This window comes from Folsomia candida, unplaced genomic scaffold, assembly GCF_002217175.1.
Source record: "Folsomia candida strain VU population unplaced genomic scaffold, ASM221717v1 Fcan01_Sc019, whole genome shotgun sequence".
Lineage (NCBI taxonomy): Eukaryota > Metazoa > Arthropoda > Collembola > Entomobryomorpha > Isotomidae > Folsomia > Folsomia candida.
Window position 1 is genome coordinate 1896054 of NW_019091211.1, and position 24096 is coordinate 1920149.

At 34.5% G+C, this 24096-nt stretch overlaps 5 protein-coding genes across 6 annotated transcripts; 3 read left to right on the forward strand and 2 right to left on the reverse strand.

Moving 5' to 3' along the window:
• Nucleotides 1-275: 275 nt before the first annotated feature.
• LOC110857885 (gastric triacylglycerol lipase) lies at nt 276-4363 on the reverse strand. 2 transcript variants are annotated; one of them, XM_035858304.1, is made up of 9 exons: nt 3990-4363; nt 3717-3921; nt 3518-3638; nt 3026-3269; nt 1448-1556; nt 899-957; nt 731-805; nt 575-656; nt 361-498 (listed from the first exon to the last, which is right to left on the reverse strand). In XM_035858304.1, the coding sequence occupies exons 1-8, from the start codon at nt 4194-4196 to the stop codon at nt 594-596; spliced, it is 1083 nt and encodes a 360-aa protein (XP_035714197.1). In that variant the 5' UTR covers nt 4197-4363; the 3' UTR covers nt 361-498; nt 575-593. The 2 variants fall into 2 exon arrangements, with proteins under 2 accessions (XP_021962191.1, XP_035714197.1); XM_022106499.2 differs by having other exon boundaries at nt 276-498; nt 575-805.
• A 1560-nt stretch (nt 4364-5923) lies between these two features.
• Nucleotides 5924-9098, reverse strand: LOC110857886 (lipase 3). Its single transcript, XM_022106500.2, has 8 exons — nt 8471-9098; nt 8192-8396; nt 7990-8110; nt 7682-7925; nt 7213-7321; nt 7085-7143; nt 6769-6990; nt 5924-6642 (listed from the first exon to the last, which is right to left on the reverse strand). The coding sequence occupies exons 1-8, from the start codon at nt 8675-8677 to the stop codon at nt 6478-6480; spliced, it is 1332 nt and encodes a 443-aa protein (XP_021962192.1). The 5' UTR covers nt 8678-9098; the 3' UTR covers nt 5924-6477.
• Nucleotides 9099-10872: 1774 nt separating this feature from the next.
• Nucleotides 10873-15109, forward strand: LOC110857888 (P2X purinoceptor 4). Its single transcript, XM_022106501.2, has 10 exons — nt 10873-10909; nt 11011-11076; nt 11236-11323; nt 11392-11644; nt 12143-12294; nt 12591-12825; nt 12892-13022; nt 13507-13654; nt 13766-14910; nt 14986-15109. Exons 1-9 carry the CDS (start codon nt 10873-10875, stop codon nt 13856-13858), a joined length of 1203 nt encoding a protein of 400 aa, XP_021962193.2. The 3' UTR covers nt 13859-14910; nt 14986-15109.
• A 2527-nt stretch (nt 15110-17636) lies between these two features.
• Nucleotides 17637-19770, forward strand: LOC110857605. The gene is made up of 6 exons (XM_022106204.2): nt 17637-17783; nt 17869-18051; nt 19137-19172; nt 19250-19367; nt 19447-19523; nt 19611-19770. The coding sequence occupies exons 1-6, from the start codon at nt 17724-17726 to the stop codon at nt 19635-19637; spliced, it is 501 nt and encodes a 166-aa protein (XP_021961896.1). The 5' UTR covers nt 17637-17723; the 3' UTR covers nt 19638-19770.
• Nucleotides 19771-20707: 937 nt separating this feature from the next.
• Nucleotides 20708-23522, forward strand: LOC110857889 (sodium/potassium/calcium exchanger 4). The gene is made up of 8 exons (XM_022106502.2): nt 20708-21415; nt 21486-21734; nt 21803-21990; nt 22062-22209; nt 22288-22413; nt 22532-22747; nt 22813-22914; nt 23151-23522. The coding sequence occupies exons 1-8, from the start codon at nt 21229-21231 to the stop codon at nt 23492-23494; spliced, it is 1560 nt and encodes a 519-aa protein (XP_021962194.2). The 5' UTR covers nt 20708-21228; the 3' UTR covers nt 23495-23522.
• Nucleotides 23523-24096: the final 574 nt, after the last annotated feature.

The window sequence follows — 24096 nt, forward strand, 5'->3', positions numbered from 1 at the left end:
ATAATGCATATATATTTAAATTTGTGCACGAAGTTTTAAAGTTAAAAAATTAGTGGATTACGTCGAAGTAAAAATTTCAACACACCGGCCGTACTTTTAAAAATTCCACAGGCCGTACCGATCCTAGGATACCCACTGGAATCACCAACAAATATGTTGGCAACATAATGTTGTAATATTATTTATAAATTTGTTTCGAACAATCTGGTGATTTAGGTGTAGCTACAACTGCAGAAAAATGAGATACATACTGATAAACCAAAATGAACCTTCAATGACGATATTCTCGTACGCACGCTGTAACATTTATTAAACAAATAATCAAACTTATCATCATCCATATGTCGCGTTTAACATTACATCCACTATTCTTTTATATATTAAAATATCTGCATCTTTCGCAAATACAAAATCTATATGGGTGAAGTACGTCGAATTCACCTTGATGTTCTCCTTTAAAGCGCCCTTTGGTATTTGAGACACAGTTTTTGCAATATCCTGAAAAACATTCGTTCTCTTTCATTGACATATAAAATTTAAATCTATGTACATATCATGAGATGTATTTGTGTACCTGGGGTTTCACGTTGCTATCATTTGGACCCCAAAATACGAGTAATGGAACAGAAATATTGTCCATGTTGTAACAAGGCGGACTTCTTTGGCCATATCGTAACTCGTTAATTGCGTTAAAGCCATAGTTAAATTGACAAAATGTATTGGTTTTAACCATTTGCAAAAAGTGAATCAACGTCTTGGTCGATCCAGTGACGGGATAGGTTTCAAAAAACTGACCAATCGTGGTCTGTAAGCCATACATATTTAAGTAATTCATCCCAGAAACGGTAGTATTTTTGTCGAAATGATAATTTTAATTGGTAATGAGTATTCTAATTACGTAATTTGTTTGAGGAGCGTCATATCCGAAAAAGAGATAGAACATGTTTGAACAAATTCCTGTGAAATATTGAAATTCACACATGTAATTTGATATGTATATAAAATCACATATACAAATTTAAAGCATTTTACTTAGGATTAGAGTGAATACACTCTAAGTAATGTTTTGTGAAATTTATTTACTCAAGGTTGAGTAAAATACAGGATGAGACAACAATTGGGTAAAATTTTTCGAACGACGTGAAAAATTTGATATGGACAATGGCGGCGGCAGTTTGGGGGACATAAGAGTTATTGGATAGGAAGAGGAGTAACTGATGTATGTACATATTACCATGGGCTGGATACGATTTAGCTGAATTTCTGGGGGGAAAATGTCTCCCTGTCCCAATACTTCCGCTGCCAATGACATTGGATAAATATTACCCAATCGTTGTGTCATTCTCTGTTTTACTGAACCTGATGTAAATTCTTTTACACAACTTTACTTAGAGTGTACTCATTGAATGTGTCCATATGCACGTAAGCACGTCTTTGTCTTCCATACCACATGCAAATTTCTCGGTGGAACAACGATTCGGTGGAAATGACCCGACCAGGACCTCTGCTATTCTGTCACCGTCCATTCGACCAGCGAAAAGATTGTTGAGGGTGTACTGTAAAATATAATTTGCTTAGTTTATATGTTTTATGGTGCATGCACGTATGTACATATTTATTTATATACATACGTAGTTGACATCACGAGGTTACTCACATGTGAGTCGTTATCGGTCATGTTTACCAATTCAGTGCGTTATTAGTAATAACTTATTACTCAACTTTAATATGGAATACTTTAGACACGGTAATGATACAAGAAATTTTGGATGCTAATATACATGTATCGGGAAATGTGCGAAGTCGTATCACCGAGTTTGTTATGAAAAAGCGTAAGAGTAATTACGATTAATTTATAAGTAAACGTTAGACTAGGTTATTAATACCTAATAGATTTATAAGATCATGGTATGTAGTTGAGCTTTGTGTTACTTGATGTAAACCAGTCATTAAATTGTACTGATCAAGGAATAACATGTGAATAAATGACTATCAATCAATCAATCAGTCACCTGTTAAAACTCACAAAAAAAGACCTACTTACAAGGGACACTCACGACCTGTCGTTTGAGTCCAGAGTACCCACTATGCTTTTTAGAATCTACTAGGACCCCAGATGAAGGATTCATTCTTATTTCCGTGTAAAACTCATATTTGGCGCCATGGCGTGGCGCCAAACTTAAAAATTTGCATTTTCGACCAATTTCAAACCCCCATAACTTTTGCAGTTTATGTCGGATTTTCAAAATTTTATGCTTAAAATGATCACAAAAGCCGACATTTTTGAGAAAAAAAAATAAAAATAACAAATTTTCAATTTTTGAAATATTTTTAACATTTTTTCGACGAACCCCCATTTCTATGAAAATTACGAAATTTTGCGAAAAGTTAAAAGCGATAATTTTGGAAAAAATTTCATGGGATAAGAAAGTTGAACTCCTTGTCATGATTTTTGCCAAAAATTTTCAAAATCTGTCCAGGATTTCAAAAGTTATGGCGGTTTCAAAAATAAAAACATTCAAATTTGGCGAATTTGGCGCCACGGAACGACGCCAAATATGAGTTTTACACGGAAATATGAGAGGTCCTAGTAGATTCTAAAAAACATAGTGGGTACTCTGGACTCAAACGACAGGTCGTGAGTGTCCCTTGTTAGATATCAAACTTGACGTGCACCCACTTTAAACGCACAAATTGAACAATTGCCCAATCTTAATGATAATTAATTCACGTATGTATTTATAACCCTCCGGATGCGACAAGCGACAAGCTCATTTGGTCAGTAATACCCTTGATTTTGTAAAACTAAATTCGTTCTCAAAAATCATGAGGACCTTTAATTATAAGTAATTTAAATAATCAAGGGTCAAATTAAATGTTGAAACAGTTTTTTTTAATTTCAGGTTTGCTTAATTAAATTTCGACGATTCTTTGAAAATGTAACCGGCTACTTTCTATTTAAATCTGCAGATCTGGTTAGTTTATAAATTTATGGATAAATTATCAGAAGTACATATGCTCTCACCTGATAATAATTCACGGATTTGGCGAAAGGTTGAGCATATAATCCCATGTGGCCTAAGAATATGGCGGGAGCGAGTAGAAATGCGGTCGCGATGCGTCGATTGTACTCTGGTCGCTCGGATAGCATGACCGTGAGTGCGGTGGAAGCCATGCTGTGACCCACGTAATACATGGACTCCTGCTTCGTGATGTCCGTAACGGTTTCAATAATGGCGGGAAGATCGAATATTCCCATCTCGTGGAAGCTTGAGGTGGATAATTATATTTTTAAAACAGTCTTAAAATGGTTAAAAATGCAGGTCTTTTACATGTAAAACCCAGATTTGCATGGGAGCAATTTTATTTTGATCCCACAAAACATATGCATGACCGTATTTTTGTATTCTTCATAGTGAGCTAGTTTGAACGGGAGGCACGAGTTTTACATGTGAAAGACTGGGATTATACGTAGATAATAAAACTGATATGGTTCTCGGCACTAATGATTTTTTACCTAAAATCCCAATATTTCCAATTATCCAGTGTCATATCTGGGTTAATATGCCCTTGAGAATAGCTATTTCCCCGAAAATTTACAATATACACGTCAAAACCTGAATCCGCTAATATCATTGCTACATAATTATTAATATTTTAGTAATTTACGTGAATCTTTACATGATCAATACATATTTAGTCGGTATAGTTCATACCCAAATTTCTTGAGTCACCCTGCTGCAAGTAGCTTAAACCATTCGCTAAGAGACCATGTCCCAGTACGACTGATTTTTTGACCACACCCTCCACCAAAGGAGATTTCGGGCTAAATGGGATTCGATAAATTCCCAAAATGTAGCCATCCTCTGTAGTCACGTTGATCCGTTCGACTGGATATCCTAACCGAGTAAGGCGTTCGTCCTGGCAAAAAGTTAGTGCATTTATTTAATAAATGTCGACCAGAATTATACACTTTTCCACAAATTTACAATAGTTAAACCAATCAGATCCCAGTGCAATTGAGGGTCCTTGAGATCTTTGAATTGCTGGTGACACTCGCGTCTGTCATGGTTTGACAGGGCCCATCTTATTTCCGGATATTCTTTATCCCAGGTTGCACTGTCCTCAAATCTCTGTCTTAACGAGGGGGAGAAAAGGGAAAGTAGGACTTGCAGTGGGAGAAGGGTCGACTTCATAATGGCACAATTATTTTAGTAATTTTTTGCAAAATAAATTATTTTTTAAACTATTTTAAATTATCTATTAACTCTTGAATAAGTTCATAACCAAGCTTAAGCGATTTACTTATTGCACAATTCCGATAGTTTTTAGTTTGTTATTACAATGTGCCTCTTTCCTTGACAAAAACTCCAATGATTCATATGAAATGATTTCCTTATAGCTTCCAACTTGAAGTTCAAGTTCACATGGTCAAAGCTGCGTAATTGTTTGTCTATGCGAATTATCCCACAGCTTATCCATATTCATTTCATGTATTGTGTGGCCATACAGATATGCATGCATAACCATTGCTTATGCAATACATACCTGGAATCAAGGTATACATGTGCTCATGTACATACATATGAAGGAGTTCGAGTTAAGCATTCTCATTGCATGCATTTAATGTATAACTTACAAATTTAATAGTGAGTGACCTATGTAATCCAGTTAAGCTTTACTCAGCATATGAAAATATATTTGTACTTACATACATATGCATTAGATGCATTAAATCCTATTTCCCATAATTCTATAATAATGTCGTTATCCTTCTCACACCACTCGTCACCTCACCTATTCGCTAGCAGATACGCTAGAGTAACCTTTCCAGTCTACCAGACATGGTATTCAATACCTTGGGTTAATTAGTATATGATCACTCATTTCTGCGGTTTTCGGGGATTATTTCTTGATTTTATTGTTGAAAATTGCTAGCTTTCAATGAACTACTGTCATTTTCATCAGGCAAGAATACAAAGATATCGGATACAAATCTAAACAATACATTCCTTTGACAAGTGAAAAATGGGAATTAATTGTCAGTAAATGTTACTTAGTCACAGTTAAATTATAAAAAATTAATTTAATTAGTATATGTTTCAACTTGGTGGAAATTAGTTGGAGGAAATTCGTTGTTCTCATAAGAAATTTTTGCAGCTCACTGAAATTAGCCTCGACATTCTGTCAAGTTTTTTGAAGGATTTACTGCTGAAGTTTACGTATGTACGTAAAATTCAAGGGTAGATTTCCTGAATTAAGTTATCATCAATGTATTCAAATATCCCAAATCCGGCAAATTTCAGTATTAGCTTCATATGTTGTATGTATAAGATAAAATGTTAACTCGATTTTTAAAAATATTTCGAAAGGATTTAAATTTTTAAAAAAGCTTGTCAATAAATCAAATTTACAAATGTGTGTTCTCTCTGCATAATTGATACGTGATTATTTAAAATAATTCATTTGAACTGATTCTGGAGTGCAATTACTTGTATGTGGTAATATTTGTTAGATGCAAAGCATAAATGGAAAACTTATTGAGGTTGGTGAAGTTTTTATGCTCCCTTGAAAAGTAGCAAGGAAACTAAGTAACGCTTGTAACCTTCGTAACAGCGTAATCGTCGTATGGTTTGTAAACTTACGAACTTTTATGCACATAAATATCTAAGGAAAATTGACTTACTAACTTTCATGAAACTTTCACACTTAAAAAGCATCTTTTTGCATAGTAATCAAAACTTCGTAAATAATTCGCGCATTTGATATTGCATTTTAAGCTGAAATCATGGTTTCTAAGTATAGTATGTATGTAGGCATCGTCTATCAAGTTATCAAGGTTATGTTAGGTAACGTTTTGCACGAACGGCGACGATATGGCGAATTACGTAAAAATTGGAACTAATTTTATAAATTGAACTGATTCGCTTTTGAACATCGTTTACTTCTTCCTGGTATGGAAAACCTTACCATTAATTATCTGGTAGTGGTATAGCAAAATACATTATCCTGATCCCATCCCATTTTGGGATTCAGTCCAGTTGGTCAGGAACAGTTTGTTCTCATGACTGTTAATTATGCACACATTTTTCTTCACTGTATTCAGTTTTAAGCGATTTTAGCTTTTCTGTGGTTGACAAATAATAATTTTTGTAAGTTAAACTACTTAATACAATTCTGCCTAAATTTGGTTCTTATTACAAAAATAAGCATGCATTGAATATTAATGCAGTTACAGATACATAATCCAATTGTTGACACATATTTAGAATTGTCGACTTTGTACATGTTAATTTAACCAGCCCTTTACAAAAGGTATTATGGGTAAATTATGTAGCAAAGAAAATCTGATGATTAAGGTGTAGGCACAACTCCCATAAATATAATACATAAATCACAATGCACTTTCAACGACATATGTATGTCACGGTATTCTAACACGTGTCATATTTATTAGAAAAATAGGGAAACTTATCATCAGCCATACGTCGCGTTTAGCATTACATCCACTATTCTTTTGTATACCAAAATATCTGCATCCTTCGCAAATACAAAATCCATGTGGATGAAGTACTTCGAATCCACCTTGATATTCTCCTTTAAAGCTGTCTTGGGTATATGAGACACCGTTTTTGCAACATCCTGAAAAAAAATTGCTTGCTTATGCATAAAATTAAAATATACTTATTAAAATATAATTATTGACGTCTTATAACTAATGCATAAATATCTATTTCATTATTCATATATACATATGAGGCGTTTTACCTGTGGTTTCACTGTGCTATCATTTGAGCCCCAAAATATGAGCAATGGACTAAAAATATTTTCCAGGTTGTAACAAGATGGACTTCTTTGAGAATACCGTGGCTCGTTAAATCCGTCGTCATATTGACAAAATTTATTGGTTTTAATCAGTTGGAAAAAGTGCAGCATCGCCTTGCTCGATGAAGTGACCGGATAAACTTCAAGAAACTGACCAATCTTGGTCTGCAATCCATAAATATTTAAATCATCCCAGAAATGGTAGTATCTTTGTAGAAATCAAAATTTTTATTGTTAATGAGTATTCTAATTAAATTACGTAATTTATTTGAGGACCGTCATATCCGAATTGGCGGAAGAACAGATTGGAACAAATTCCTGTGAAATATTAAAGTTTTGGCTTAAATTTGTATGTCTTGGTAAATAATTATCGAATGTGTTCCGTACCACATGCATATTCTTCAATGGAACAACGAGTCGCTGGTACTGATCCGACAAGTAACTCCGGTAATATTTCACCCTCTAGACGACCAGCGAAAAAATTATTGAAGGTGTACTGGAAAATATATTTAGCATAAGTTGTTGATTAATTTGCTGCTTTAGGAATGACATGCATTTAAAGCCTCTCCAATTAAATGGGAAGTACCCTCCAAATAAATTATAATGTGAAATGTAATTCAATTCAATAATTTCATGGTAATTCAATGGAATACGAATTATTCAACTGTACGTTTGTAAGCCAGCCTAAACTAACACCATTACATTTTTACAAGTTACATTTAGAAGTTACATTTTTGAGCTATATGTACATACATATTTCAAATGCAAACAATTCTGTGAAATCCTCTACAACCTACATTCGCAGCGATCCGATCGTATGAGACAATGTCGATAAAAATGACAATCCTACTCTCACCTGATAATAATTCACCGATTTGATGAACGGTTGAGCATATAACCAACTGTGACCTAAAAATATGGCTGGAGCGAGTAGAAATGCGGTCGCGATGCGTCGATTGTATTCTGGTCGCTCGGATAGCAGAACGGCCAGCGTGGTGGAACCCATGCTGTGACCAACGTAGTACATGGACTCCTGCTTCGTGATGTCCGTAACGGTTTCAATAATGGCGGGAAGATCGAATATTCCCACCTCGTGGAAACTAAGGGTGGATAAATATTTAACTGTGTCTTTAAAAAAGGCCGAGTATTAAACTTAATAGTTACCTAAAATCCCAATATTCCCAATTATCCAGTGTCATATCTGGGTTTACATGGCCTTCGGAATAGCTATTACCTCGAGCATTGGCAATATACACGTCGAAACCTGAATCCGCCAATAGCATCGCTACATAATTATCAATCATTCGTCATTTGCATATTCTAACCTTTTAATGACGCATAAATAATCGGTAATTATAATTCATACCCAAATTTCTTGACCCATCTTGCAACAAAAAGCTTAAACCATTCGCCATAAGACCATGATACAGTATGACTGCTTTTTTGACAATACCTTCCACAATCGGAGATTTCGGGCTAAAAGGGATTCGATAAAGGCCCAAAATGTAGCCATCCTCTGTCGTCACGTTTATCCGTTCGACCGGATATCCTAACCGAATGAGGCGCTGGTCCTGGGAAAAATTAGTGCACTTAATTATTTAATACGTAAATGTCCACCAAGTTATAATTATTTTGACCACTTTACAATAGTTAAACCAATCAGATCCCAGTGTAATTGAGGGTCCTTGAGATCCTTGAATTGCTGATGACACTCGCGTCTGTCATTGGGTGAAATAGCCCGACTTATTTCGGGGTATTCTTTCTCCCAGATTGCATTCTCCTCAAATCTCTGTCTTAAAGTGGGAGCGAAAATGGAAAGTAAGACTTGTAGTGGGAGGAGGGTGGGCCTCATAATCGTAATTATTTTGTAACTTTCTTGTTTTTATAGCTTTTAAAGCTGTATTTAATTGTTAATTCTTGAATAACTTCATAACCGAGCCAAACAACTTACTAATTATCCTATTCTGAAGGTTTTTAGTTTTTATTAGAATCTGAATCTTTCCTTGACACAAACTCTAATAATGCATAAGAAACCATTTCCTTATAGCTTTTAACTTGAAGTTCAAGTTCACATGGGCAAAGTTGCGTAATTGTTTGTCTGCACAAATTATCTCACAGTTTACCAATAATAATGTTATGGATTGTAGGACAATATATATGCCAAACAGGTAATGCAATACGATTATTGTATGTATTTATATGTATGCAGATCCCAACTGCTTATCGAGTTAAGCATTCTCCCTGAATGCATTTACTGGATCACAAGTTATCCGTTAAATAAGTTTACATATTTGCATAGTGCTAATGACCAAACTTCAATAAATCTTTACCCGAGCTATGTACATAAGTTTGCTATACATTAAACCCCACGAAGAGTATGTTAATAAAGTTTTATTATTTACTTAGTTAAGTCTGTAAATTTCCCACACAACTCGTCACAGGCTAGTAAGATATCGTATCTATGTACATATTTATATTCTTAGCTTGACTGCCGTCGTAATCCTATCGTAACCTTCCCAGATGTGAGACACAGTATTCTCCTTACTATTCTCATACTTTAAAACACTTTGACTGGGTTAATTCAGGTATGACTTCAAATATATGTATTTCTATGTATTTACATACTTGCACACATATATACATGTATTTCCATATATAAGTTGTAAGTGCATTTTTATAAAATTTTGCGCGAGTTTCTGTAGAATTCTTGTCCGGCTCTGGAAGTACATATTTGCATATCTTTTAAAATGTTTGTCTGAATGGGATTTACAACGCGAAAATTGTTCCACTTTTCCAGGTAACGAGCCCACTTGAATTTAGTTAACGTCCATTCACACGTCAATGTTTCGAATTCCTCAGCACCCACTTATATGACTGGCTCACTGAAATAATCAAATATTAAACAAATTGAACATAAATTTGAACATGGTTCGAATTGTGAAGAGATCAACACTTTGCAAGTAGTTTAGCCCAAGGTCTCTGCACTTGGGGGGTTGCTTTGGAGATGAATTCGAAGCTACAACAGGTTGTGTCAGTTTATTCGATTTTTTAAAAAATTTAAAAAATCCGGAGTTGGAGAATTCGCAAAATTTACGCTCGATTTTTAATTTGTAACTCTTGACAACGTAAAAAAATCCAGCGTAAATTTTGCGAATTCTCCAACTCCAGATTTTTTAAATTTTTTTTAAAAATCAAATAAACTGACACAACCTGTTGTAGCTTCGAATTCATCTCCAAAGCAACCCCCCAAGTGCAGAGACCTTGAGTTTAGCCCCTTCATGAAATGAATGATAAATCAAATATATGCAATTATGTATTAGTAACACGTGCTAATAATTTTGTTGATAAGTAATTGGGCACGCAAGTCTGTTATCTATATTATAAGCTGGAAATGTCTGTCGGCAACGGAAGTAAAATCAAATGTTCCGCAACGGAAGTGAAAGTAAAGAAAGTCAAGCTTCGAATGGGGAGAAATTAAAAGTAAAACAAATTCAAAAAGCTAAATTTCGGATTGTGGTTATCTGGGATTGGTTGTCTGATGGTAGTAATCCTGGTGATTATCTTGGGTGGTCACCCTGGGGTGATGGGAGCTCAGAAATTTAATTTTTTGAATTTAATTTATTTTGAATTTTCGCAAGCTTCGAAACGTGACTTTGCTTTCGCTTCCGTTACCGCCCGGCGAGAGACGGGGCTTATCCGCTAGTGTTTTATAATAGGTGTTATTCTTCATTTTAAATAGTTGACGAATATGTTCATCATCATTCTGTATAAAGTTGTGTAGTAGTTTCGACTAAGCATCCTAAGCTGGAACTTGCGTACATACGCATATTTGTTCTTATAAATACGTACATATAACATATATGTACGCATATGTAGCGTTTGTTAGAAAATAATGTGTCTTAAGAATTTAAAAATAGCTGAAAAATAGTGAAAACATTCTTACAAACTTTTATCGTCGGCCTTGCACACAACTGCAATATGTATGTAGCATGATGCACTATTGTATCTATGTCTGTGTACATACGTGCATGGGTTGCCATAGTACCAATGCCTCAATTAGGATTCAACATGGAAAATATGTTGAGTATACAGTTAAACCAGATGCAAAATTTGGGAGAAATGATCTCGTTTCTTAAACAAATAAACAACGCCAGTGAGTGAAGACTTGCATGCATCTATAACCAGTATGTATCTGTACCTATACAACTGCTTTCTCGGTGGACCCCAAACCTACACAGGATCATTTCATAGGTAAAAATAGGTAAAAGTATGTAACAAATATATGTTACTTTACTGCTTTGTATCCATCTTATTTCTAACCAAATCCTGCAAGCAAGTATTCAAGCTGTCTTTAACACCCTGCTTTCGCAATGGGTCGCTTTTTAAAAAGTATGTTCAAATTTTACACAGCACCAGCACGGAAAAAGGTACAAAGTCGATTTCTTGCGATATCCTACCTGGTAATTATTGCCGTTACGTGGATTGCATTTTTGGGGAGGTGAGATTTTACTAATTCGCGCATGAATATTTTTTTTTACTTAATTCGGCTAAATTTTTGCGCTTTAGCATAAATTTGGATTTGCGACCCGTGTATCAAAAATCATGCCCAGTGCAGGGTGCCGCCTCGACAAAAGTGAAGGGATACTTGAGCACGGAAGGCTTGAAGGGGTCGGATTTCCAAGTTGAAAATTCCTATCTGTATCGCAGAGTTTGGGACAATTCGGATCTAATATTGGGTAATAATGCGCAAGACGGTGGATTCATTGCAGTCACGAATTTGATAATTACGCCAAATCAGACGAGAGGGTTTTGTGTGGAGGTTCGTACGTATTTACTAGTTAATTTTTTTTAGCAAAATCTAAAACCCATGCAAATTTCCAGTAGGAAACAACGAGTTATGCTCGCACAGCTATAAAATGCATGCCATGTCTATCAAATATGATCTTTTGATCAAGCATTTTTAACTTTCCTTCACGTTTAACTTTTTCAAGCTATATAATAATTATTTTAGCTATAATTATAAATAATTATAATTTATAATTTGATATGAAAATCGTAATTATGAATGAACTCAAGGTTTAGCTTAATTTCAAAGTACATAAATAATTCACTCACATAGAAGCGTCCGGAAATTAATTAAGCATTTGAATACGAAAATCAGATCAAATATCTATTATAAATTGCTAAGGATAACGCATGTTGCTTTATGTGAAAGTTTGCAAAGTTCTCATATTTACAATCCTCACCATATACAACTTGGGATAATAAATAAATATTTCCACCACATTTTAATTATAATATTCCTCCGCATTTTCAGACGAACGCGACCGTTAAATGTAAATCCAGATACGATTGTAAAGCAGGCGAAACAATTCCTGGGACCAATAGTGGTGCCTTAACAGGAAAATGCATTGCTGGGAGATGCCAACTTTCCGCATGGTGTCCTTTGGAGGAAAATAAATTACCACTGTAAGAACAATCATGTAAATTATCGAGGCAATTCACGCAGACTTTGGAAACATGGGGAAAGCCGGAATTCTGTAACTTCTGGAAAAATTTTACAAATATCTCGAAGGGAAATTAGCATATAATTTTTTTCAAATTTACTAAGGTTAAGGGCGACTTTTTATTTTGCAACAGGTTGTAAAATTATTTTACAAAATTTACTGATTTTACGAAGCTACCAATGACTTCGTGTGAATTGCCTCATTATATTTTCCATATCTGTGACTAATGTTTCTTTGTGTCCATTAAATATTTTCTAGTGCTGACGAACGACCCCTCCTGGAAGGAATTCAGAATTACACCGTCATGTTAAAACTCTCCGTTCAATTTCCAGCTTGTAATGAAAAAAAGTTTCGAAATATTTTGGAAAATGCGACCACCTCATATTTATCTGGGTGTCAGTATAATCCCGAAAATGACACAAGTTGTCCCATATTTCGAATTGGAGACATTGTGAAATGGAGTGGAGAGAATTTTTCCCAAGTCGCCATCACTGTAAGGAGTCAAATTATTTGTTTTTCTAAAAGAATCTAATTTGACGAAATTTTTAATACCATGTAGGGCGGAGTTTTCAGGATAGAATCAATTTGGAACTGTGATTTCGATTGGGGTATGAGTAACTGCTTTCCGACCTATAAATTTCAAAAGATTGATGACTCTAAGGCCGTTTTATCTCCTGGATTGAATTTCAGGTAACAAGTTCGATTGAAAGTAAATGTTGGGTACATGTATGTGCAATTATGTGCACATAAGTTTTTTTTATATTTGTATGTACATGGATGTAAGCATGTACATCATTCTTTTATTCATTATGCACATAAGTGTACATACTTATGTACCAGTAAACACAGTCCACAATAACCTATAATATTTAACATGCATAATTAGCGAATTTAACGTCCCAAAATGATCTTGATACGCAAAAGTTTGCAAAAAGTTTTTTTTTGCATAACTTGACAATTTACATAAATTTTCAAGTTTCTGCAAACTTTTTTTGAATTACCATGCGATTTGTATTTTAAGATTTACCTATAGCAGATCATCATGCTTTTGTCGCAAGATTATGTATATCGCATGCACTTGATCATTGTGCGAAACATACATACACACATGAATACATGAATACGCCAAACGATATAAAACGAAGCTAATTGTTTTTAACCCTAATTTTACCAGGATTGCCGACTATCATGAAGAGAATCGTCGCACATTGACAAAAGTTTTCGGTCTTAAGATCACCATTCTGGTATCTGGAGATGGGAATCAGTTCGAGTTGTTGCATTTCATACTTTCCTTTGGTGCAACGATTGGTATATTTTCGGTGGTATGTATGCACTTAGTTATATTTATTTTGCTGTGATTGATCTCAATTACATACTAATGTCAATGCAGTTTTTGAACTTGAATAATTTGAAATATTTTGTGTGCGTTATAGGGAGCTCTCATTTGTGACACGCTGCTAGAATTAATTCAATACCTACAAAAGTATGAACTTTGTAAAAGGCTTATACCTCCTGATAGCTCGTAACAATTTTGGGAGGAATCGAGATGAAAGTTTTACTATCGTATATGCATATTATACCTACATAGTTATTTTGCACGTTAAGTGCAACGTTTTCTGAAAAATAAATACACTACACCGTTTATTTATGCAACTTTCAAAAATTAAAACAAGTTTTTCTAGTAGATTGATACTTCAAATCTATCACTAAAATATCTGCCCAGTGACGGACATATGCAGTTTGAACTCGTACAATTATGTAGACCTTGACTCCGAGCACAAAGCCAGTGTGTGCATTATGCATTTAATAAAATATTAGTATTTGTATTTGTAATTGTGCTTATCAATTTATTGCATGACATTAATACTCAAGATTAGAAGAATAGCCATTTGTTGCAATTCACCCATTGAACGGGCGAGATAGATTTTGTTCTAAATCTATGTACAAATCTCAGTACGTGATGAATGCACAATTTCACTGAATATAGATAATTGATATTACTGCAGTCTAGACTTAAATATATCGCGTGTCACAAGAATAAGTTCAAGCTGAAATTATATGCAACGATTAAGATCAAACGTTTATCATAAATCGATGACGATAAAGCACGCTCATTAAAATTGTATATTCAATTTTTGCCAATTTTGGAATAAGCTCTAACAGCAAGCTATCATACGTATATGTACATGACCTACAGTGTATTTAATTCAATATTAATTTTGGTATGCATATTACATCTTTATTCAGAAGAACTCGAAATTGTTACAATAATTTCGTGCAAAATATTAAACACCCCGTTTTCTGATCGGAGCTGATTAAATGATCCATAAACCGGATGTGATCACGAATTTTTTATTTGCTTTGACTGTTTACACAATTGATGAAGAGAATTACTAACCTTATTAAACAAGTTAGACATTATTCAGTTTGCTATTTAAGTGAATATTTCTCCAGTAATTTTGTACATTTTCACTTCACGAATCATCAAAGTAACAATTTTTTCCCAAAATCTATCACAATGTACAAGTTAGCGTTGACCTCTTCCTTGGTACTTCTGGTACTTATTTCCGCAACGTCGGTAAGAACAACCCCTCGTGTTGTACAGTCAATTTAAAAAATTAAAACGCTTTAAGGCATTGTCATGTTTCGACAGGCAGAAGAAACGGAAGGGTGTAAGGGTAAGCAAATGAATTTGACCTGCAAGGGAGAAGTCATGAATATGAAACCATTGTGGGTGGGCAAGAAGGAATGTTATCAAGAAACCTATGGAACTAGTACCCCTAACTCAACCAGTACTAAGGAAGAAAAGATCAAGAAATATAAAGAAGACGAATCAGTATAACAAAGCTTAATAAATCCATGCAAACATAATATTTCACGACTAAATCTTATTAATATGGGTCAATTTTTTAAATGCAGTGCTTTATGGTGTGTTTGTGGAAAAAGCAAAAGATGGTAAGTTAAGATATGCACACCGTCCTATTATTTTTCTTGTAATTTTAACACTAATTAATTTTTTTAGCTCAATGCTGACGGCACTTACAATGCTGACGAGAGTGAAAAATTGATTAAAGCTGTTTTCCATACTGCAGTCCAACCTACGCTGAAGAAGGCTTTCGATGAGTGTGCAACTGCCAACAGTAAGCTTATCGTTGGATGCATAATCTGTGGGTTTAGTGACATTTGTACATAATGCAAGTTTATTTCCATTCAACAGGCAAGCCCTTCAGCTTGGACAATAAATGTGCTGGATATAAGGCTTTCATCGATTGTAAAATCAAAAAGTTCGAGGAGGTATGTAAATACGGAGATTCTTTTATAGTTTAAATTTTCATGATTCGTTTATATATATTTTTTCATTCTAAATTTGATTAGATTTGCGAAATTAAAACGGGTCAATGAGCCGAAGCAGTTTAAAACCCAATTAATCCTCTCAATCTTGTGATTTGTCATATTTCAAGTCTTCATTAAATTTAATATTTGGCATAAATATAATTTCCCGTTTTGATTCATTCATGATAATCCTTATGTATGCATACGTATGTGTGATTTTTTTGCATAAAATTTCGAACTTGCTTGAAGTAACTGACCAACCCAACAATGGCTGTATCTATAAAGTTCAATATATAATTGGACCACACCTGCATTAATATTTATACTTGGCGAAGTGGTTTAAGTCAATGTAAACTTTTTACATAAAAAATTAAGTACACGGTATTTATTAAGTTTTCATAAATCCGAACAGGAAGGAGAAAAGTTTTTTTGGAAGGTTTTAACCTGAAAATTACCAGTGTAAATAAATATCACCTAACACATGGCCAACCGATTTTATTATACATATCGTGGCCAATGTGCAGCATGAAATTTATAATAATAAAAAACCGTCGTTTACGGCCATTTTCTTCGTGGTGGAGTAACAATCATAATTTTCGCAACGAAAAGCTGCTGCTTCAAAATCTCTGTAAAAAATTTACGCAATGCATTTTTATATCATTTGTATAATTTATTTATAGTCCAATCTCCAGCCTACGAGTATGAAGGTAACCAAACACAGAATAAGCGTGAGAAGTTTTTAAAATAAATAAATAAATAAAAATCCAGTCCCAACTTTGTGTAAGTGTTGCAGGACAGCTCATCCAGTGTCACATGTTGTATGTTAGGCCGAGTGTCTCACACAAACATTGATGCCATCATTGTATTTTTTAATAATCTCAGAACCCAATTTAGTTGATGTTTGACCAAATTGTGAGTGACTAATACTTGACGGATTTTCCAGTGACGGACATATGTATGTAGTTGAACTCGTACAATTGGGCTGTGACACCTGACACAATACCAGTGTGTGCATTATGCATTTCATAGTTTAAAAATAAAATTGTATTATTTGTACATATGTAATTGTGTTCCACAATTTGCTGCATGACATTAATAAACTTCTAATTTAGAAGAATAGCCGTTTATTGAAATTCACCCATAGATCAGGCAAATATAATTTTCTCTTTTATGAAATTACTCACAAATATAAATATGCACGTGATGCATGCAGTTTCACTGAATATATATATGTAGATAATTCATATCACTGCAGTTTAGACAATATATCGCATGTCGCAAGAATAAGTTCAAGGTGAAATTATATGCCACGTACGTAATCCTAAGAGCAAATGCTTAAGAAAAAAACGATCGCGATACAGCACGCTAACTAAAATTGTAAAATGGTGCCCCCACATTCACGAACAATTAAAAAAAATTGCTCGAAACCGGGAAAAGATAAACCAACACGGTTTTCGAAATATATTAAAGGAACCAATAAATTACTTGCGTGAATTTTTCCAACTCAAAATACTCAACGACAGATGAGGTGAAATCAGCAGTTTTGACTTTTTTGAAGACCATTGATAAAACCGGGATAGAGTATTGGAAATTTAGCGGACCAAGTGTGATGACCTCGCAGGGGACTATATTGAAAAGTCATAGTACAAATACCCCAGATTTATTGCTCCTTCTAGGCAGGCCACTTGAATATGGAACGGCCCTCGTAGGTAATTTTGTAAGTACTAATTTTTAGTATGTATGTATGTATATTGTTCAGAATTACTCGAAATCGTTACAATGATTTGCGTGCAACATATTAAACGCCCCGTTTTTTGATCCGGCTGATTAAATGAAACATAAACCGGATGTGCCTATCTCGAAAATGATCACGAATTTTTATGTTTTGCTTTGAATTTTTACACAATTGCTAAAGAGAATTATTAACCTTATTCAATAAGGTAAACGTTATTCAGTTTGCTATTTAAGTGAATGTTTCCCCTGTAATTTTGCACAGATTCACTTCACGAACCATTAAATTAACAATTTTTTTAAAAACTTTACCGAAAATCTGTCAAAATGTACAAGTTAGCATTCGCCTCATCATTGGTGCTTGTAGTACTTGTTTCCGTAACATCGGTAAGAACACCCCCAAGGATTTTGTGATCTGTTTTAAAAAATTTCAAAAAGACTACAAGCCAAGTAAATTTGTACATTTCAACAGGCCGGAAAAATGGAAGTGGGAAAGGTCAAGAACATGAATTTGACCTGCAAAGGAAAAGCCATAAATATGAAACCATTGTTCGTGGGTGAGAAGGAATGTTACCAAGAAACCTTCGGAACTAGTACGCCCAACCCAACCACCACCGAGGAAGAAAAGCTTAAGAACTTCAAAGAACACCAATCGGTATAAAAAAAATGTAGCATACATAAATCCAATGCAGACACTTCAGGAATGACAAAGTTCGGAAAATTTGGTATACATGATGGTTCAAATTTCTAGAATTTAGCAATGGGAAAAATACGTAAATGTCGACGAGTTACAGATGTTATGCATCTGAAAATTACCAAAGAAGAAATTTCAAAAATTCAAAAGGCCAAACTTTGGTAACTTACAATGCGATGACGCCAGCGGTCTCGCTCCGATTTTGACGAAACGACGATAATTATGTAGCCTTAGATAAATAATTAGACACGTGTTTCAGGATTTTTCATAATGCTCAGCTTAAACGAAATTATGACGAAATCCGTGAGCGAGAATTCCCATTTTCACCGTGACATTTTTCTGGCAAGGGAGAAAAATACAGATTCTCCATTACGGAGTCCATCATAATTTCGTTTAAGCTTAAATTGCGTGGGCATGAAGTGTTTTTTCCGATTTTATGTTGCTTGTACAAATTTTGAAATTTTGAAAATTTTTGAAAATTTCCAAAGATTTCAGAAAATTTTGAAAATTTTTGAAAATTTTTGAAAATTTCTGAAAATTTTGAAAATTTCTGAAAATTTCTGAAATTTTGAAAATTTTCAAAAATGCAACAAACCAAAATCGTAGAAAATCACTTCGTGCCCACCAATTTTAAGTTTAAACGAAATTATGATGCACTTCGTAATGGAGAATCTGTATTTTTCTCTCTTGCCAGAAAAATGTCACGGTGAAAATGGGAATTCTCGCTCACGGATTTCGTCATAATTTCGTTTAAGCTGAGCATTATGAAAAATCCTGAAACACGTGTCTAATTATTTATCTAAGGCTACATAATTATCGTCGTTTCGTCAAAATCGGAGCGAGACCGCTGGCGTCATCGCATTGTAAGTAATACAGATTTATGGACTTTTCCCGTTACAAAGTTTATGAAAATGCTTTGGGAACTAAATAAGATGTGCAAGTTCGCAAATCAATTTTCAAACCAATTTTTTGTGAATTTGCGAACTAGAAATGAATGTCTATGTATGCAACTCTTTTTAACAAATATTGGTCAATTTTTATTCCAGTGTTTGAAGGTGTGCATCTGGAAAAAGCAAAAGATGGTATGCGAATTATCTAAACTACGTACAAGTTCCAGGTTAAGCAAGAGCTAGTGTTTTTAACCCTAACTAATTTTTAGCTTAATGATGACGGGACTTACAATGTAGCTGAGACTGAAAAATTGGTAAAGGCTGTTTTCGATACTGAAGTTCAACCCACGCTGAAGAAGGCTTTCGATGAGTGTGCATCTGCCAACAGTAAGCTTGTGGTTTGATACTCCGTCACTTTATGTAGTAACATTTTGAAAACCCTACGAGTTTTGTTTTCATTCGACAGGCAAGTCCTTCAGCTTGGACAACAAGTGTGCTGGGTACAAGGCTTTCCTGGATTGCAAAATCAAGAAGTTCGAGGAGGTATACAAATATAGAGATTCTAGTGTATTTAAAATTGCCGTGTTTCACCAAGTTTTTTTTATACATTTTCATTTTTATATTTATTAGATTTGCGAAGTCAAAATGGAACAATGAGCTGAAACAGTTTAAAACAAAATTTATCATCTCATTCGTGTGATCGTACCATATTTCAAGTTCGCATTAAATCTAATCAGTTCTGAAATTGTGCATGAATATCCATAGATAAATATATAATTCCCCGCTTTGATTCATAGATAATTCTCATACGAACTTGTGCGCATAAGATATCTAATTTACCTGAAATAAGTGACCAACCCCACAATGGCTGAGTGAGTGTAAAATTAAGCAATTTAACCATGCTAAAATTAATATCTTTTGGTAAAGTCTTTAAATACATAAATGCTCAATTTTCACATAAACTTATACTATTATACATAATAATACGCTGTATTTATTAAACTTTCTTAAATCAAAACAGAATCGAACAAAGTTTTCATATGTGATAGATTTATATCTTCAAATTACCGGTTTATGTATACGTATCTATGTCACCCTAACCCTGACGGATTACCAACAAACAATTTGTGTATATAGAACTTATTCGGTAGAACCAAATTTTGACGAATATTGGTCAAAAATTAAATATCTCAAAATTTGCATTTAATTCGCACATTTTGGTCTGCAGCACAAAGTCTAGCTGGACGCGCCCCCAATATTATCATGGATATGATCCTACTAAAAATTGCGCAACTTTTCACGTGTACATAAATTTGCACTGCAAGTTACATAATGCTGCCTTATTAGGTATGCGTAAATTACGTATGCAATTTATGAATCAGTGCAGAAATACATCCTGTATATATGTATTTACAAAATACTTTTCAGTATATTACATCTACAGTGGTGCGAGTAAATTTTGTTGTTAAGCTGGGGGAAGACCACTGTGTGTACATATGTACGTATGTATATATATAGAGAGGTAAGTTGTGCTTACGCCGATAATTAGCACTGGAATTGATTTCAACATTATACTAGAGAAATTACCATAGTTTTTTTGTTCTACTAATGACCTTATGCACCTCATTGCTAATGCTTCGTGGAAAAATGTATGTATGTGTACGTAGGTATGCATGTACTTAAAATTGTAGTCTATGGCGTATGGTTTGCACATTTTAAATTTTCGTACAGTGTTCGTCCAACCAAAAATACTCCTCATCAATCTATTTTTACATGGCAAATTCTAACATAATTCAAAATCTTAAAATTCAAACCAACGTACTTTTACAAAACTTCTAAAAAATTCTAACAGTGAAAAAAACAAGTAAACTGCAAAAAAGCTAGACATATGTATCGACATATTTAAAAGCAATTCAGCATTAACTGCAGCACTTTTTGCGGTTTTGACATTATACATGTGCTCCTATTAAGCCATTCGCTCCGAATTACTGGTTCTGTCGTCTACACTATGAAAATATAAACCCAACTCATTTTTACATCATCTGCTACTCTAAGTTTTCGTTACCTTTCTGACATTTGTAAACTTTACAGTTAAGTTAGACGCATATGCAAGTATTTGTTTACGTGGCGATTTAACCTCTCGTTACCACAATCCAAACCTTATTTACTTAAATACATTGGAGTTTTTTCTAGTTTAATATTTGTGTGCTATGTGTACTGTACAAAACTTACAAACTTTATTCTTATAATGAACTCACTGCCCAATTCTCCACTTCAGTCACAAAATAAGAAACGTGTCGTCAAAGTCGTAACCAAACTTCTTGCCTGGTCAAGTTTGGCTGCATTATACTCATTTTCTGTAGTTACTCCGCAACTAATTCCTGGTTTCAATGTTACCATGCATAAAAATGTGGGGAATGAAAGCTTCCCTTATTGTAAGTGATATATATATTAGAAAAAATTAGAGAAATTACTACTTATCCAATTGTATCTACATACTTACAGTCGTATCTGGAACAAATATTGCGAATGGGACTTCCTTAAACGGAATTTTGACAAATTCAGAGAGACTTTCTCCTCCACTAAATTGCACACCGCCGAGCATTGATGACTTTCCTGATGACGTTTTCACACAAAATGAGAGACGCCATGGCTGGGTTGTCCTTCACGGGTTGGCCAGCCTGTACATCTTTTATGCATTGGCCTTAGTTTGTGACGAATATTTCGTACCGTGTATCGAATCCATGTGTACAGGTTGGTATTTAAATAAAAATCCTTAAATGAACAAGATGAGTACAGTATTTAATGTTATAATTTGCCAGGCCTCCACTTACCTCGAGATGTTGCTGGAGCCTCAATAATGGCTGTGGGAACTTCATCCCCTGAACTGTTTGTTAACCTTGTGGGGACATTTATCACTAAGGGGGACATCGGAGTGGGTGCGATTGTTGGAAGTGCTGTCTTTAACATATTGGCGGTCGCTGGGATATCGGGCATCGTTGCGGGAAAGGTTTGGCTGAAAAAATTAAAATGCAACAAAATTCATGGCTGAAAATTTAAAATCATGAAAAATTAAATTAGGCACTGCAATTAGATTGGTATCCCCTCTCGCGAGACTGCATTGTCTACACGGTTTCTGTAATTTTGCTCGTTGTGTTCCTTCAAGATGGAAGAGTGTACTGGTATGAGGCACTCTTTCTTGTTCTGACATATCTTGGATACCTTTTAAGTAAGTCATTGGTGGTTGATATCAAAATTGAAGTCTTATTTATGCTTAATTTACCCTCATGTAATTCTGATAATTTAGTAATGTACAAAAACACCGAGATAAAATCGAAGGTTGAAAAATTGCTGGACAAGTGCGACGCGGCAAGCGGTGCATTCCAAAATAATCCTCCAACAACTGAATACCAAAATGAGACCAATTTTGATGGTTAGTTATTTATTTATGCTGTAAATTCTGGTAAAACTTAAAATCCAGAAATCAAAAAAAGTCAACCTTTAATTGCTCCTAAGTTTATTAATCATTTTGAAATGCAAACATATTTTAGGAGATGATTGGAAACTCTTTTCACTTCCTGAAAACGGATTTGTCTTTACACTCTGTGCGTGGTTGATAACTTCGCCGGCTCGATTCCTGGTTGCAATAAGCGTTCCTGATTGTAGGAACGAGAAATGGAAGTCATTTTATATGTTGACTTTTGCCATGTGTATGGTATGGATTGGCGTTTTGTCGTATCTCGTGTCCTGGCTGATCACTATAATTGGTATGACGTGTTTTTGTAAAACCTGGAAAATTTGTGACCTGATCTGTACAAAACTTTATGAATAGGGTACACGCTCAGCATCCCAGATTCTGTTTTGGGCCTCACTTTCATTGCGGCTGGGACGTCGGTGCCTGAAGCAGTGTCTTCGGTGGCTGTGGCAAAGCGGGGTACTTCAAAATTTGTCAATTCGAAGGTTCTGCATTTTTAAGCGATAGGCACCGCCCATTAACCAATTTTGCGGAGGAGCTAAAAGCTTCTACGCAGAAATTTGAATGTGCCATCAAACCTTTCATGGCGATTTGTCTCTCGCATAAAAATTCAAATCATAACGCTACTTGATGATTGATATGCAAATATATATTTAGGCGATTATTTATAATATTTTATCATACAAAATATGTAGGCGAAGGCACGATGAGCATTTCGAACTCTGTTGGATCTAACACCTTTGACGTATTGATGTGTTTGGGCCTCCCTTGGCTAATCCGGGCCTCTCTTATCGCATCTGACCCTGGCCAAAACTACATACAGATAAACTCTGGAGGCTTCAAATTCACCGTGATGATATTGATTGTTTCCATCTTCCTAATGTATGGAATGCTGGCAGTAAACAAATTCAGCTTGGATAAAAAGATCGGTCTAATTTTTTTGTCCATGTACGTTCTCTGCATAGCGTTAGCATCCTTGTTAGAATTAAATGTATTTGTGGAACTGAATTTACCAAGTTGTCCAGTAATAAAGAAATAATATACAAAAATATCGATTTTTGTACCAATCACTGTTTTATCACAATTCATAACATTTGTGCCTTCAGAGTTGTTATACCAACTTGTAGCATTCAAGTCAAGTCAAGCATTAGAAATAAGTGAGGTCGCGCTAGCAATATCTGAGTGGATGGATCTGAGTTAATGTATACATACAGATAAAAACTAATACCTCTGAAATATATTCCTATGGTGTACATAAATTTATCCATTACTTATCCATTTATCGGTTTACCCAGTATTTCAACTATTTTGAATACGTAAACAAATATACAGGCTGGTTAAAATGTCACGCTACAATGGAAAATTTGTCGATGGGAAAAAGTTGAAAATTTACATTAATTACCCAAGTTTTGTCTCAAAAATTCAACATTTTCCAAATTTGGTTATCAGTGTTTCATCAGTTTTGTTTGACAATAATTATAAAAATCTCAATCCAAAATCTTATAATTAATGGAGATTTAAGGGTTTCTCCCATTAACAAATTTTCCATTGTAACGTGACATTTAAACCACCCTGTACACTTAGTAAATTATAACAAAATACAATGGAATCAATCATGACAGCTAAATATATTTAATCATT